We start from the raw sequence: 16,847 nt of genomic DNA, 5'->3' as shown, positions 1-16,847 counted from the left end.
TACGTATAGAAATACAGATCTGCTGATGTGTTTTAACATGTACTTCCATCATTTTAGTCCAGTGTTATGTAGGTTACTGTATTTAACAGCATCATTATTGACATACATCTAAGTAATGGTGAACACAGCAGTCGATTAATAAAGGAAGATGGAACAGTGTATTCACAGTCAAATGCATGGTTGGTTGCTTGTACCGAACATAAACACCCCACACCTGCTCATTGTTTGAATAGTAGATAACAATATCTGATTGGTTTTATAGAGGTGCTATTAAGCTTTGAAAGACAGATGGATACAGTCACTCGTCCACTCCCTCCTCCCTCAATGAGCTCTCTGCTGAGGGTGTCAAATTTCAGGGGTGTAGGTAAAGGAGGTGTGGTTACCGAGCAGAGGGGAGGTCCAGCAGAGTAAGGAAGTGCCTCCCCATTGGTGGAAAAAGTGCCCAGTAAAGTTAACTGAATCAACAAGGAAGCCTGTTAGTTGTCGACAGGGTTCTGTTTTGTGAACCACCTTGCCAACACTGTGCTGTTACCTAACGGAAAAGTTACCATGAAGAGATCACCCAGGTAAAGGAATGCTTTATACTTAAACAGTCTTCAGTTAGGAAGGAGATTGTTTAAAAAGCCATTTTGAGTGGATGGATCGTTTTTTCCAACAGGAAGCAGTAACTTTTTTTTAAATTGTGGTCATGCAGACCTTTTGATGGTTTTATTTTCAGTGGGGTTTGGGAGGGGCAGCACAGAACAAAGGTCAATTGTGATTTACAACAAACTGTTAAAGGTGCAATATGCAGAAATCACTCTGCCATTTCCTGGTAGAAAAAAAACCAATAGTTTGCACAGAGAACATATCTTCTTAGACTTGCTTTCAATGAGTGATCTATAACTCACATTTCTATAGGAATTTGGTCAGGTCACCCAAAAAGTAACATATTGGCGCTTTAAGAGCCACAACGTTTGGTCTAAATGCATATTGTTGCGGTATGGTTTTGGAAGCATAAAGTACCTTATCTTTCATATCGGCAACAAATTATTTTCAAAAAAGCTTAAAGTTAAATTGATACACACCTTTTATAAGGTTAGGGTTATGGTTACCATATTTCCATGTTACAGCGCTGATTACTGAAGACAAACGGAAGAAAGAGGCGACCACCTGTGCTAATTTGCTTTCTAGCACGCTCCGAACACCTGTGTGTAACGGAAAAAGTACGCCAGAAAAGGGTTGTAACTGAAAAATACTATAGGCTGCAACTGTGTTAAAACAGTGTACAATAAGTATATATTTTGCATTTGTGAAATTATTTTAATTTGATGTGAAAGTAGAGGGCTTTATGTTTCCAAAACCGTATTGCAAGCGAGGATTATTAACGTTACTAAACATTAACAGTGTAGGGATTGTAGTTCACATGGTCCCAGGTTAGCTTAATATTGGACTAAAGGAGCCTAACAGTACTCCTTAGTCCAAGGACCTTACATGTTCTGTTTAAAGGGTGAATTGGCTCTGGAAGCCAAAACAACCAAATACTCCATCTAGACGTGAATCGATTCTCAATTGCGTTACGGTTCTAGAATCATAAATACCTCTACTTTCATATAACCTCAAAATTATTTCACAAAACACTCACTGTACACTGTTTGAACCGGTTTTAACACAGTTGCAGCTGACAGTATTTTTCAGTGACAACACGTTTTGTCTGTCTTCTGTTTACACACAGGTGTTCAGAGACGCAGATAGTTGATTTAGCACAGGTGTCTTCCCTCTGTTTTCTGTAAACGAGTGCTGTAACATGGAAGTATGGGTGCGTGGTGACCCTATAAAAGTGTGTAGTAATTCGACCTTTTTTTTTTAAATTATAATTTTTTCGCTGATATAGCATATATAAGGTCCTTATGTTACCAAAACTGTATCGCAAGCGATGCGTGTTAACGTTGACAGAGGATCAGGGCTCTTAACTAAACCCCCTGATCTGAAGATACCTTTGTGAATAGACACTAGAGTTGGCGTCTATGAATAGGCTAGTGGGAGCGCTGTCCCGTTCCAGTTTTGGGCAGATCCTAATTACATTACGGGTGTGTGAGTCAACAAACCAAAAAGAATGGGCGTTTTTCCCACATGGGCTTGATTTTCTATGACAGAGAGGGGCTTACTTTTAACATTCCCCCCTCGCTGTTGCAATGTTTCAGTTTCATTGTGATCGTGTGTGGCTGGTTTGGATTACTGATTCCTCTTGCTCTGCAGAATGACTATTGATTAGCACTTTTGCTCATCCACGTGCATTAAACATATCGACTGACGCACCCTGATTGCAGACTGGCTCGATGGTATAGCTGAGCCTGAGGACGAGGAACAGATTGAATGTATTTGAATGGCAAATTTGATTCAGGGGTCTGAACGCAGGCAAATACTGGTTGAGGAAGAGCTCATGATATCCTGTTTGACCACTTTTCTATCTCTCTATGCTGACTTGTCATACAGTGTTTGATACAGTAGGCTCTCAATCACTTCGCTGCTGGGATAACACAGCTCACTGAGTGCCTAGCATTAATTTGCTCTGAAAATCTCAGCCGTATTGTCTGAGTGCACAGGATCTTGACTAAAACCACTCTCCCCGCTGCTGCAACACCATCCAGTAATTGCCTGAAACACTCAAACTGCAAGACCACTACATTATTGGCCACAATTTCTGTTTGCTTTATGCTAGACAACTGTTCAAATCAAATTAATTTTTATATAGCCCTTCGTACATCAGCTGATATCTCAAAGTGCTGTACAGAAACCCTGCCTAAAACCCCAAACAGCAAGCAAAGCGTGTGAAAGAAGCACGGTGGCTAGGAAAAACTCCCTAGGAAAAACTCCCTAGAAAGGCCAAAAACCTAGGAAGAAACCTAGAGAGGAACCAGGCTATGAGGGGTGGCCAGTCCTCTTCTGGCTGTGCAGGGTGGATATTATAACAGAACATGGTCAAGATGTTAAAATGTTAAAATGTTCATAAATGACCAGCATGGTCAAATAATAATAATCATAGTAGTTGTCGAGGGTGCAACAAGCACGTCCGGTGCACAGGTCAGGGTTCCATAGCCGCAGGCAGAACAGTTGAAACTGGAGCAGCAGCACGGCCAGGTGGACTGGGGACAGCAAGGAGTCATCATACCAGGTAGTCCTGAGGCATGGTCCTAGGGCTCAGGTCCTCCGAGAGAAAGACAGAAAGAGAGAATTAGAGAGAGCATATTTAAATTCACACAGGACACCGGATAAGACAAGAGAAATGCTCCAGATGTAACAGACTGACCCTAGCCCCCCGACACATAAACTACTGCAGCATAAATACTGGAGGCTGAGACAGGAGGGATCAGAAGACACTGTGGCCCCATCCGATGATACCCCCGGACAGGGCCACATCAGTACAGACTCCAACATGCATGTATTTTACTAATTGAGACAACACAATCGTATCACACGTTCCATGTCCTCTCGTTTTCCATGCGGAATGTAGTCTTGCTCTTTGAAGTCTATTCAAAATGATGTAACGCTACAACAATCTGTACAGAAGGCCGTTCTGGATGTGTTCTCTGTGTTGCAGTAGCACCTGGAATTTACTCGATAATGATGCTAGGCGATAGAGTATTTTCTGGTACTTACTTCAAAGAATTCAACATAATAAGTAACTATCTTGTACAAAATGCTGCAGATTGTTACTTGTTTTAATGATTTGAAAAGAAACACACGGATCATAAATAATTACGAAGTAAATGCCTTTGTGGCTTTGGATCTTTCAGTGTCTCTCATTGGACACAACAGGGCCTCTCCTCTTTTTGAAAGCAGCAGGCAGGGAGACAAACAGGTATTTTCTTGGCCACTTTAAAGAGAGCCCTTCCCCGGCTGTCTCTGGTTGCCCAACAAACAACCAGTCTCCAGATGTAATACACTGTAGTGGATGAATGCTCTGCCAAGGACAGAAATATAAAATCCTCACTGTTTACTTCACCCTTTTATGTCCTCAGTCTGTTGACCAAATTTGGTACTTGGTGTGTGTTGTGCCTTGCGAGTATCCAAACTTTTTTTTATTGTCCCGAATGTACTACAATACATTTTCAGTTTGAATAGCAAGAATGAATAAAGCAAGCTGTCAAAGAACAATCTTCAGTAGTATTGTAATTGTATACACAGTCTCCCTCCATACTGAAAAACCTACTGCACTATACTTTCAGATGGTTAAGATGGCCTTCATGGCTATTTCATGCAATTCATGTTCCCTACAAACTGAGAGGGATTGTTTCTCCTAGAGTCTCTCTTATCTTGCTTATCATCACTCCTGTGACTGTGTTGCCATGGTACTCTCAAACTGTCCTACCTCGGCAATCTGTCAGTGGCCTTGACAGAAACTCATTACTTTTCAGCTGCTGTAGGGTGGTGCTGGAGAGGCCACTCTATAGGATATTGACTGTCGTGTCGTCTCTGTATCTCTCTTGCTCTGTATTTAATTCTCTACCACTCTCTCTCTCTCACAATAACTCTCCTTGTTTTTCATTTCTCGGCATGGCACCAGTTGTATTTACGGCTACCCCTAACACATCATGAATACAGTAATTTCCCTTCCGCATTGTTTGCGCCTGTGAATACTATATGTAATATGGTTATGTTGTCTATATGCGCTACGGTATGAACTATTGCTTTTAATCTTGCAGCTCTATTTGAATAATGCTAAACGTGCATTGTGGAGCTGGTAAATGGGCTCTACTGTAATTCTAATGTAGATAAATAAAAAGTAGGCGGTCAGGAATAAAGGATGAGGTCACTGAATAATTTAGTCCATTGCAGCAACACCATGAGTTAAACTGCATCTCAGGAACGTCGACTGCTCACACTGTTTTAACAGTCACCTTGATGTGTATAACAATCCACTGATATCTGTTCTTTTCTCTTTTTTTCTGTTTCAGCAAAGAATGCGCTGTCAATGCAGGTACGTCTTAGCACAGCCACAGGCGTGCGTGTGAGTGATTCCTTTACCATACTCGGCACCCTTTTTATACCTCACAGTTTGACTAAAGAATACAGTGTACCTAGCAAGATAATTCATTATATGCAAACAAAAACATAATTTCCAGGCACTGAGCATTTTAATTTTTTATGTAACTTTAATTTAACTAGGCAAGTCACTTAAGAACAAATTCTTATTTACAATGACGGCCTAGGAGTAGGTTAACTGCCTTGTTCAGGGGCAGAACGACAGATTTTTACCTTGTCAGCTCGGGGATTCGATCTAGCAACCTTTCGGTTACTAGTCCAACGCTCTAACCACTAGGCTACCTGCCGCCCCATAACAAATAAGCATTGCCCAGGTTACTACACGGAAATCCATGAAACAGGAGCACTGAAGTAAAGAATGAACATGTCCAATAAACAACAACCAATAGCCTGTCTGTTATTGTTGGGGGCTGTATTCATTTTTAACAAGCCAATTACCTGCATTTTCCCTTGTCCTCTGAGTGCTTGGGTAAATGATTAGGGACCGCAGAGCTGCATGGTCAGAGCCAGAGAGGACAGCACACTGCTCCGATAATGAGCTCAATTGACTCACAGCAGCCGCAGCACTATAATGCAAACCATAACCGCAATTAGTTTTTATATGTCATGTCAGCCAAGAGAGACGGTATTATGGGGTACCCTGAGTAATTGTAGTGCCTGAAATAAAAAAAAATCTGCAAAGCTTTAGAACAGTTTGAAATGACATGCACTAAAGCTATATACGGTGCATTCGGAAAGTATTCAGACCACTTGACCGTTTCCACTTTTTTTTATCCATCTACACACAATACCTCATCATAACAAAGCGAAAACAGGTTTTTAGAAATCTTAGCTATGTTTACATAAGTATTCAGGCCCTTTGCAATGAGACTTGAAATTGAGCTCAGGTGCATTCTGTTTCCATTCATCATCCTTGAGATGTTTCGACAACTTAGAGTCCACCTGTGGTAAATTCAATTGATTGGACATGATTTGGAAAGGCACACACTTGTCTATATAAGGCCCCACAGTTGACAGTGCATGTCTGCGCAAAATCCAAGCCATGGGGTCGAAGGAATTGTCCGTAGAGCTCCAAGACAGGATTGTGTCGAGACACAAATCTGGGGAAGGGTACCAAAAATGTCTGCCGCATTGAAGGTCACCAAGAACACAGTGGCCTCCATCATTCTAAAATGGAAGTTGTTTGGAACCACCAAGACTCTTCCTAGAGCTGGCCGCCCGGCCAAACTGAGCCATTGGGGGAGAAGGGCCTTGGTCAGGGAGGTGACAGAGCTCCAGAGTTCTTCTGTAGAGATGGGAGAACCTTCCAGAAGGACAACCATCTCTGCAGCACTCCACCAATCAAGCCTTTATGCTGGTGGCCACATGGAAGCCACTTCTCAGTAAAGGCACATTACAGCCCGCTTGGAGTTTGCCAAAAGGCAACTAGAGGACTCTCAGACCATGAGAAACAAGATTCTCTGGTCTGATGAAACCAAGATTGAACTCTTTGGCCTGAATGCCAAGAGTCACGTCTGGAGGCAACCTGGCACCATCCCTACGGTGAAACATGGTGGTGGCAGCATTATGCTGTGGGATGTTTTTCAGTGGCAGGGACTGGGAGACTAGTCACGATCGAGGGAAAGATGAACGGAGTATCTTTGATGAAAACAGCGAGATCCTTGATGAAAACTTGCTTAGGACCTCAGACTGGGGCAACGGTTCACCTTCCAACAGGACAACGACTCTAAGCACACTGCCAAGACAAAGCAGGATAGGCTTTGGGACAAGTGTCTGAATGTCCTTGATTGGCCCATCCAGACCCCAGAATGGAACCCGATCGAACAGCTCTGGAGAGACCAGGCGCTCCCCATCCAACCTGACAGGCGCTCCCCATCCAACCTGACAGAGCTTGAGAGTATCTGTAGAGAAGAATGGGGGAAACTCCCCAAATACAGGTGTGCCAAGCTTGTAGTGTCATACCTAAGAAGTCTCAAGTCTGTATTCGCTGCCAAAGGTGCTTCAACAAAGTACTGAATAAAGGGTCTGAAATACTTTTTAAATTTGCAATACATTTGCAACAATTTCTAAACCTGTTTTCGCTTTGTCATTTATGGGGTATTTTGTGTGTAAATTGAGTTTTTTTTTGTTCTTAATCCATTTTGAATAAGGCTGTGACGTAATTAATATTGTTTAACTAGGCAAGTCAGTTAAGAACAAATTCTTATTTACAATGACAGCCAGGAACAGTGGGTTAACTGCCTTGTTCAGGGGCAGAACAACAGAGTTTTACCTTGTCAGCTCGGGGATTCAATCTACCATCCTTTCGGCTACTGGCCCAATGCTCTAAACACTAGGCTACCTGCCACCCATAACAAAACGTGGGAAAAGTTAAGGGGTCTGAATACTTTCTGAATTCACTGTGTTTTGCTTCAGTGATTCAATGCACAAGTCCTGCCTCTTACATGGGTGGGGGAACAGAATTTCTTTGAGTGCTTATGTTCAAAAGGCTGTTACATTTCACTACCTACCATACACGCTATCATGCTTGCAAGGAACGGTATAGAGTGTTTCACCATAAAAATAAATATTTAAAAAATCCCTCACCTTCATGTTCTTATCTCGCCCCCTCTCCTGTGTCAGAGGATGGCTATGTGAGGATGTTCCTGAGGGGTCGGCCAGTCACCATGCACATGCCTGACCAGAAGAGGGACAGCTACAGCCTGGACCACAAGGGGGCGCTGCCTGAGCACAAGCTGAAACTGCAGTGGGTGTATCCTTCTGTGACTGACAAACAGAGAGTAGTGCTGCTAGGCATGCAGGGGTGTATTCACTAGGAACTAAACAGAACAAAACAGGAAGAGACCTACCTGAATTTTTCCAATATAAACTTGTTTTTGTTACACATTTTCAGTTTGTTAGGGTTGGACTAATGATTACACCCCAGATGGTTTGGGACAATGGCTATAGAAGTATAATGCACATTTTGAGAAAGGACATTTCAGTGTTTCATTACTGATGTCACACAAGAATATATGACCACTTTACTATTTTGTATAGTTGATCACTTGTGTTTGACTTTATGGCCCCTGGAGAGTAACGTCTTTGGTTTGTATTGTACTTACCTCCCATAAGTTCTGAGATGGCATTAGCCTCCTACTGTTCAGCACTATGGTTGTTCAGACAGGATTACTGTTGTGGTCCTTAACCCTCGGTTGTCCAGGTATGGGTACAGGGGCAGAGACTGCCGCTCCAACCTCTACCTGCTCCCCACAGGGGAGATAGTCTACTTCAATGCCTCCGTGGTGGTGCTCTACAATGTGGAGGAACAGCAGCAGAGACATTACCTGGGCCACAACGACGATGTCAAATGGTAAGGCTAGTTAGTGTGCTTGGTTCAGCATCTCCCACTACTATAACCTTTGGTTGACTGGCGCAAGCACAACTTTTCTTCAGGAAATCTACCTTTTCTTCTTAGCCTTAGCTTTCACTGCAGAGGGTGATGCCGCAATGCACGTGATAGGCTTCGCAAAAGGGCAAGAGGTTTCATTTGGAATACATTTTGCTAAATGTGATTGCTCACTGTATGGCATTCACAGTTTCATCTGATAATCATCAGCTATCATTTGATTGAAACCGGGGCAAGGTAGATTTGAATTTTCCAAGGCTTACTGTGCAAAGAGATCTTCCTTGAATGACACATTGATTCAGGATAAACTAACTCTATTTAAATTAGGTCCTGTTTGAGGCAGTGTCTCCTGTGCAAACAAAGGTTGGGCTGTATATGGTAATATCCTACTTGCACAGTATCATTTTCATACATGTTGGGCTACAGCCTACTCTTTGATATGCCTGACCAGCATACTTTTTCAGTTGTATTGTAGACTAATGTTTTCAGTATGGCTATAATAACGTCGAATTTACCTTCAAAATGTGCAAATGCGTTCATGAAAGTTATGTATCGTCACAACACTTATACTTCTTCAAGGGCCTTTTATACCAGTGTGTTTGTTTGTAGGGCCCATTATTTGCTTTTTGAAGTATTATTAACTTACTAATGAAGGGTGGAATATATGAGTTGACGTAGACTGCATTACAGGCCATTGAGTACAGAGACTGAAAAACAAACAAGAAGTCCCCAGAGGACAGTGGGAAAGGTTAGCTTAGCTTTACGACCACAACACTGTCACTGTGCGTCTTCCCTGGCAGCTTAGGCATCCATCCAGACATGGTCACCATAGCCACTGGACAAGTCGCTGGAACCTCCAAAGATGGCAAGGTACATTTTAAAAATCAACATTTTTCTTCTATTCTGAAGGAATGACATCTTGTGGTTCACAGTAGTATGTACATGACTGCGGTGTTTCCAATTTCTCTCTCTCGGACCCACTCTCTTTCTCTCTCTTTCCTTAATTTCATTATCAGCTGTTAGAGGGCAAGGTACATTTAAAATCAACACATTCTGAAGAAATGACCTGTTATGTCCTCTTATGACCATCTTATATATTTCACTGTAATACATGACAGCACTGTATTCAATTTCCTTCTCTCACACCCACACTCTCTCTCTGTCAGCTGTTGCCTCCTCATGTGCGTGTGTGGGATTCGGTCAGTCTCAATACCCTGCATGTCATCGGGATGGGCGTGTTTGACCGGGCGGTCACCTGTGTGGCCTTCTCCAAGTCGGTAAGCACTCCACAACGTGATTACAGACCTAACTTTGAGAAAGTAATTCATATTCATTCATTATTACTTTGAAAGCATGTTCCATGACAATAGGGCAGCATACTATGCATTCAGACCCTTTGACTTTTTCCACATTTTGTTACGTTACAGCCTTATTCTAAAATGGATTCAATCGTTTTTTCCTCATCAATCTACACACAAAAACCCATAATGACAAAGAAAAAACAGGTTATTAGAAATGTTAGCAAATTTAAAATAAAATATTGAGATATATTGATATCACATTTACATAAGTATTCAGACCCTTTACTCAATACTTTGTTGAAGAGCCTTTGGCACCGATTACAGCCTTGAGTCTTCTTGGGTATGACGCTACAAGCTTCGAGTTTCTTCCATTCTTCTCTGCAGATCCTCTCAAGCTCTGTCAGGTTGGATGTGGTGTGTCGCTGCACAGCTATTTTCAGGTCTCTCCAGAGATGTTCAAACCTGAGCTCTGGCTGTCACTCAAGGACATTCAGAGACTTGTCCCGAAGCCACTCCTGCGTGCTTAGGGTCGTTGTCCTGTTGGAAGGTGAACCGTCGCCTCTGTCTGAGCACTGGAACAGGTTTTCATCAAGGATCTCTCTGTACTTTTCTCTGTTCATCTTTCCCTCGATCCTGACTAGTCTCCCACTCCCTGAAAAACATCCCCACTGCATGATGCTGCCACCACCATGCCTTGCCGTAGTGATGGTGCCAGGTTTCCTCCAGATGTGACACTTGGCATTAAGGCCAAATAATTCAATCTTGGTTTCATCAGACCAGAGAATCTTGTTTCCCATGGTCTGAGAGTCTTCAGGTGCCTTTTGGCAATCTCCAAGTGGGCTGTCATGTGCCTTTTACTGAGGAGTGGCTTCCGTCTGGCCACTCTACCATAAAGGCCTGATTGGTGGAGTGCTGCAGAGAAGGTTGTCCTTCTGGAAGGTTCTCCCATTTCTACAGAGAAACTCTGGAGCTCTTTCAGACTGACCATCGGGTTGTTTGTCACCTCCCTGACCAAGGCCCTTCTTCCCCGATTGCTCAGTTTGGCCAGGCGGCCAGCTCTAGGAAGAGTCTTGGTGGTTACCAACTACTTCCATTTAAGAATGATGGTGGCCACTGTGTTCTTGGGGACCTTCAATGCTGCAGACATTTTTTGGTACCCTTCCCCAGATCTGTGCCTCGACACAATCCTGTCTCGGAGCTCTACGGACAATTCCTTCAACATCATGACTTGGTTTTTGCTCTGACATGCACTGTCAACTGTGGGACCTTATATAGACAAGTGTGTGCCTTTCTAAATCATGTCCAACCAATTGTATTCACCACAGGTGGACTCCAAGTTGTCGAAACATCTCAAGAATAATCATTGGAAACCGGATGCACCTGAGCTTAATTTTGAGTCTCATAGCAAAGGGTCTGAATACTTATGTGAATGTGATATTTTTGTTTTTAATAAATCTGCACACATTTCTAAAAACCTGTTTCACATTGTCATTACGGGGTATTGTGTGTAGATTGGGGGGGGGGGGGATAATTTAATCAATTTTAGAATAAGGCTTTAATGTAAAAATGTGGGAAAAGTCAAGGTCTGAATACTTTTCGAATGCACCTTTTATATGTTAAATATCCATAAATTGTCTGAAACAAATAGAGCCATTTATTTACATGAGAGTGTGTGTGTATTAATGTTATGTATGTAGTGCTGACAAATACCTGTGCTTCAACAGAATGGTGGTGCTCATCTCTGTGCCGTCGACGATGCCAATGACCACACCCTGTCTGTGTGGAACTGGCAGAAGGAGAAGCAGCTGGCGGATGTGAAGGTGATGAATCCTCAGACTACATATACTACAGTATGCATGAGGGGAGCTGCTTTCCTTAGTATTTCATGGTGTATCACTGCAATAAAGACTAGTCTTGATTGATCACTTATCATAAATAAAGAGAAGTGAAGGCGTCAGCAGTGTAGGCCTGGGTATGAGTAAGGGTTGTAGTCTGTGGTGCGGTCAGTCACCATTGTCAGTCACCATTGTCTCCCCTCATCCCCTTCAGTGCTCCAATGACTCAGTGCTGGCCGCAACCTTCCACCCCATGGACGCCAACCTGATCGTCACCTGTGGGAAGTCCCACTTGAACTTCTGGACCATGGACGGAAACACTCTCACCAAGCGCCAGGGGCTGTTTGAGGTATGTGGATGACCGAAATACAACTGTTAACTTCTGTTTCCTGTTACAACTGATAACTGTAAAATAATATTATATTGTGTACACAAAGTAATTATTGAATTATAACAGAACTGTTAAACCTTTTCTCCCAGAAAAACGAGAAGCCCAAGTACGTGCTGTGTGTGGCCTTTGCTGAGAACGGAGACACCATCACAGGAGACTCCAGTGGGAACATCTACGTCTGGGCCAAAGGTCTGTTTGAAGACAATCGCCTTTTCAGCCACTGTAACTTAGTGCTCTGCAACCAGTCATTCAATTCACACATCCATTTCATTACTTTCATGAAAGCAATTTATTAAGAATAAAGTACCAATCACACAAGTCCACAAACGTCCCTCCTTGAAGCATATTATTTGACAGCGGTTTGTGATTGACAGGTGGGAACCGGATCAGCCAGGTGGTGGCGAGGGCCCACGAGGGCGGGATCTTCTCCCTGTGTGTGCTGAAGGATGGTACACTGGTGTCCGGCGGAGGGAAGGACCGCAGGATGGTGCTCTGGGACCACGACTATAACAAGCAGAGTGAGATGGAGGTGAGGGAAGAGGGTGTGGATGAGTAAACCTTATGCAGATAAGGACATGCTGTACTCTATATGAGCCAAAATCCAGACTGCTGAGGTCATCACTTCCCTTGACTGTTTCCTTAGCACATGACGGTTACAAAGACCAACTGTTTGTTAACTAAACTTGGCAAAAAAAGAAATGTCCCTTTTTCAGGACCCTGTCTTTCAAAGATAATTCGTAAAAATCCAAGTAACTTCACAGATCTTCATCGTAAAGGGTTTAAACACTGTTTCCCATGCTTGTTCAATGAACAATAAACAGTTAATTAACATGCACCTGTGGAACGGTCGTTAAGACACTAGCAGCTTACAGACAGTAGGCAATTAAGGTCACAGTTGTGAAAACTTAGGACACTAAAGTGGCCTTTCTACTGACTCTGAAAAACACCAAAAGAAAGATGCCCAGGGTCCCTGCTCATCTGTGTGAACGTGCCTTAGGCATGCTGCAAGGAGGCATGAGGACTACAGATGTGGGCTGTTCTTTTGTCCATCTTAATCTTTTCTTTTTATTGGGCAGTCTGAGATGTGGCTTTTTCTTTGCAACTCTGCCTAGAAGGCCAGCATCCTGGATTCGCCTCTTCGCTGGTGACGTTGAGGCTGGTGTTTTGCGGGTACTATTTAATGAAGCTGCCAGTTGAGGACTTGTCTGTTCAAAAACAAGGACATTTCTTAGTGACCCCAAACTTTTGAGCGGTAGTGTAGGTGTCTTTTGGGTAGTCGTAATGCAACTTGAGAATGACAGATGAGATGTATAGTTTTATGCTTGTTGCTGTCGTATGTCCTCTCTCAGGTGCCTGAGGCGTTTGGGCCAGTGAGAGCCGTGACTGAGGGGAAGCAGGGGGAGCTGTTAGTGGGGACCACCAAGAACACCATCCTTACAGGCTCCTTCCCTGAAACACTCAACCCTATAGTACAGGTACACAACCTCTCAATTTCCACTGTAACTAGTTATTTCCTACGCATCAGTAGGAAGTATATATCTGTTTTATAACCCCCATATTTCTCTTCTCTCCCTTCCTCTCTTACCATTCTTCCTCAACTGTCTCCATTTTGCTTTTTCTGCACACGCAATACCCTTTCTCAAAATCTCACCTCTCTTGCCTTCTCTCTTAATCTCTCAGGGTCACACAGATGAGCTGTGGGGTCTGGACATCCATCCTTCCATGGAGCAGTTTGTGACTTGTGGCCAGGACAAGCAGGTCCACCTATGGGACGCCAACTCCCATCAGCCTCTCTGGAGCAAGACCATCGAGGTTCTCAATCTTCCGACTCTTCTCTGTAGCTAGTCTCTTGAATATACACCAGCTTCAAGAAGAGAGTTGTAGTTTGACATAGTTGGTCCTGCTGAAATGACAAAGGCACCTGAAACAACATCTAGCTGTTTAGTGAATTTACATCAGTCCATAGTAAGTGTCCAGACTTAGTGTCTTGTATGTGATGGTGCACCATGCAACCCTGCTGATCCTGCATGTCTCCCTCCATTCCCCAGGACCCAGGGCGCTCTGCAGGGTTCCACCCCAGTGGAGCTGTGCTGGCAGTGGGCACCATGACAGGAAGGTACTGTACATCCTCAGACCCTCACACATTGGCTTACCAATCGTCTCTTATTGGACAATGAAACGCTAACGGCACATGTCCCCAATTCATTTAGACAGGATGAAGGATTTGGTATGGAATTTGAGTACATGGTGTCATTCCCCTGATACTATCAAATGGTCTCACCTACAGTATACTTCCTCATCCTGTCTGTGTGTCTGTAGGTGGTTGGTGCTGGACGCTGACACCCGAGACCTGGTGTTCATGCACACTGATGGCAACGAGATAATCTCTAATATCAAGTACTCCCCAGGTACTGTACAAGACACCGTCATTTACAATATAATACTGTGTATCCCACCTTAAATATACACATTTTTAATGGCTCCAATAAGTCTGAACAAAACGGTACAGGATTATACAGTATTCTTATCCACCTCCTACATCCCCAATCTCAAAAAAATAACTCTCCTGCTCTTAGACGGAAACTTCCTAGCCGTAGGTTCCCATGACAACTTTGTTTACATCTATGCTGTGATGGAGAATGGCAAGAAGTACAGCCGCGTGGGGAAATGCACTGTAAGTAAGAAAGGCAATCCCTTTAATGGAAAATTAAATCCCTCTATTTTCTGAACTATTACACTAACATTTTTGTGCTTTCTTTACTTTTTTTCCTCCGTAGGGTCACTCCAGTTTTGTCACCCACCTGGATTGGTCCGTCGACAGCCAATACATTGTAACCAACTCAGGAGACTACGAGATCCTATTCTGTGAGCCTCTTTTGTCCAAACGGATAACTCTGTCTATAACTGTAGTCTATGTAGTGTTGTGGTACATTCAAGCTCGTCTTCTGTTTCTGGTAAAGGGGAAGCTTCAAGCGGCAAACATGTGACGAGCATGGATCTAGTTCGTAATGTGGAGTGGGCAACCTCCACTTGTGTTCTAGGCTTCAGCGTCTTTGGTGAGTTACCACTTCCTGTTTGGGGTAATGATGGCAAATCCAAGAAACGAAACTTATATGCTTCAACTGTAACTCACTGAGTTCTTTACAGTCAGTTCAGGTCACTCTAGCAATTGCAGATTGTGACAGCAGTCCAATCACTTTAAAATGGAGCTGTTAGTTTTTGCAGTTGTATCAAGTGGAAGTCTCTTGTTTCCTGCCTCTGGGCTGGTTTGGTTCGCAAGTAAACAGTCTACCCACCTTTTGCGGAAGTATGCATTGAAAGTATAGGAACTTAAGCATTACCACCGCGACCGGTGGGAAAAAAAAGTTTACCCACCTATTTTGTTTTACTGCTATATCACTGGTTCTATCTAGGTGTTTGGCCTGACGGTGCTGACGGCACGGACATCAACGCCGTGTGCAGGTCACATGACTCCTCCCTGCTGGCCTCTGCTGATGACTTTGGCAAAGTGCACTTGTTCTCCAACCCCTGCTCCCAGCCAAGGGTACGCTTGTCATCATTTACATCTTATACACTTTATTTGAGTGTTTTCTCATCCACCTAAGTTAACCTGTTTGCATCTAAACATATGTAAGTTAATCATTCAGGGGGAAATCCTAACTTCCAATAAAACATTTTTTTTATTAAAGTGGAAATTAGGATTTTTCCCTCAGTGGATTAATTGTTTACTTATGTGTCCATCTCCCTTCTCCCTCCTTGTCACGACATGCAGGCCCCAAGCCATACCTATGGTGGCCACAGCAGCCATGTGACCAACGTTGCCTTTCTCCACGACGACAGTCACCTGATCTCCACCGGAGGGAAGGACACCAGCATCCTCCAGTGGGTGGTCGCTTAGACAACCCCGCTGCATCAGTCTCCACCGTCGCCTCCTGCCCACCAGGGGGCAGCAATGCTGTGCCTATAAAAACACCCACCTTTAACCCTCTCCTCTCTGCACATACGTTTGATGGTACTGTCCTGAGGTGCCACTAGGTGGGCACTGACTTCAGAGAATAAGCATGTCGAGACTATTTTAAGGCTATTTAAACACAGTTGTAGCTGCTATTTATGTTGCAAAGGTCTATAAAGGTATATCTGAGTGGCTGTGGTATTCTAATATTAACTGTAATGTGGTGGTGTGACACCTAGCACTTAATACATATTTAGGAGTAAGCTTAAGCTGTGCTTTGCCTTCGTTTTGTTAATAAAGTTTCTAACCCAATCATGTTTGAATACTCTGATACTCTGATACTGAGCTGTTTACCAGAGGCAGTGATACAAACGGTGAACAGCAACTTTAAAAGGTAATGCTAAAATAATGATGTTTAATGTACAATTGCAAACCATTTCTGGTCTTCTGACTTGCTTTGGCGCTACCGTTATGTAGTCAATCATCTACTACAGTATACTCGTATCACTTCCTACCAATGAAACATACAGAAGTTTCCAATTTACACCCTAGGCTTTTTCCACATGCCTAGAGGATACGTACTTCATTGTATTTTCAGAAGCGACCCCTGCTGTGTATTTCTGATGTTCTCTTTAGACAGTCAACATGCTGACAACAATAACATCCCTTTTTAACCTATTTGTTTGAAGGGTGAAGGCCTAACCTGTTGTTATTGGTAGTGAGGCGGATGTGGTGGTGAACTGTCAACACGTGCCTGATTAGCAAGGAGGAAGAAGGTCATAGTAAACCTCCGAAACAGTATTCATGTCTCCTCAGGATCCTATTTGTTTTGCCCTCTGTGCTTCAATCGTATGGATGAAGTCATGTTTTTTTCCTGTAACCCCTAGGTAAACAGACAATGTTTTTGATCACTGACTATTTGGAATCCTATTTTACTCAGTACTTCAAAACACTT

At 43.2% G+C, this 16,847-nt stretch overlaps 1 protein-coding gene across 3 annotated transcripts in view; it reads left to right on the top strand.

Moving 5' to 3' along the window:
- Positions 1 to 16,204, top strand: part of LOC106612693 (echinoderm microtubule-associated protein-like 2) — a 35,397-nt gene extending 19,193 nt beyond the window's left edge. For 2 of the 3 annotated variants that reach the window (XM_014214108.2, XM_045724393.1), the window contains exons 5-22: positions 4,938 to 4,960; positions 7,648 to 7,777; positions 8,228 to 8,377; positions 9,214 to 9,283; positions 9,580 to 9,690; positions 11,439 to 11,534; positions 11,764 to 11,898; positions 12,030 to 12,129; positions 12,315 to 12,469; positions 13,290 to 13,415; positions 13,621 to 13,752; positions 13,989 to 14,056; positions 14,260 to 14,348; positions 14,517 to 14,614; positions 14,718 to 14,805; positions 14,901 to 14,996; positions 15,354 to 15,484; positions 15,713 to 16,204. In XM_014214108.2, coding sequence (XP_014069583.1) covers positions 4,938 to 4,960; positions 7,648 to 7,777; positions 8,228 to 8,377; positions 9,214 to 9,283; positions 9,580 to 9,690; positions 11,439 to 11,534; positions 11,764 to 11,898; positions 12,030 to 12,129; positions 12,315 to 12,469; positions 13,290 to 13,415; positions 13,621 to 13,752; positions 13,989 to 14,056; positions 14,260 to 14,348; positions 14,517 to 14,614; positions 14,718 to 14,805; positions 14,901 to 14,996; positions 15,354 to 15,484; positions 15,713 to 15,838 — 1,924 coding nt within the window. In that variant the 3' untranslated portion in view covers positions 15,839 to 16,204. Of the gene's footprint in view, positions 1 to 311; positions 567 to 4,937; positions 4,961 to 7,647; positions 7,778 to 8,227; positions 8,378 to 9,213; positions 9,284 to 9,579; positions 9,691 to 11,438; positions 11,535 to 11,763; positions 11,899 to 12,029; positions 12,130 to 12,314; positions 12,470 to 13,289; positions 13,416 to 13,620; positions 13,753 to 13,988; positions 14,057 to 14,259; positions 14,349 to 14,516; positions 14,615 to 14,717; positions 14,806 to 14,900; positions 14,997 to 15,353; positions 15,485 to 15,712 lie in introns of those variants that run through there. The other variant, XM_014214111.2, reaches the window with a different exon arrangement.
- The last annotated feature ends 643 nt before the right edge of the window (positions 16,205 to 16,847 follow it).

This window comes from Salmo salar, chromosome ssa09 (assembly GCF_905237065.1).
Source record: "Salmo salar chromosome ssa09, Ssal_v3.1, whole genome shotgun sequence".
NCBI lineage: Eukaryota > Metazoa > Chordata > Actinopteri > Salmoniformes > Salmonidae > Salmo > Salmo salar.
The sequence above is the reverse complement of the archived record's forward strand: the minus strand, read 5'-3'. Positions and strand labels throughout refer to the sequence as shown.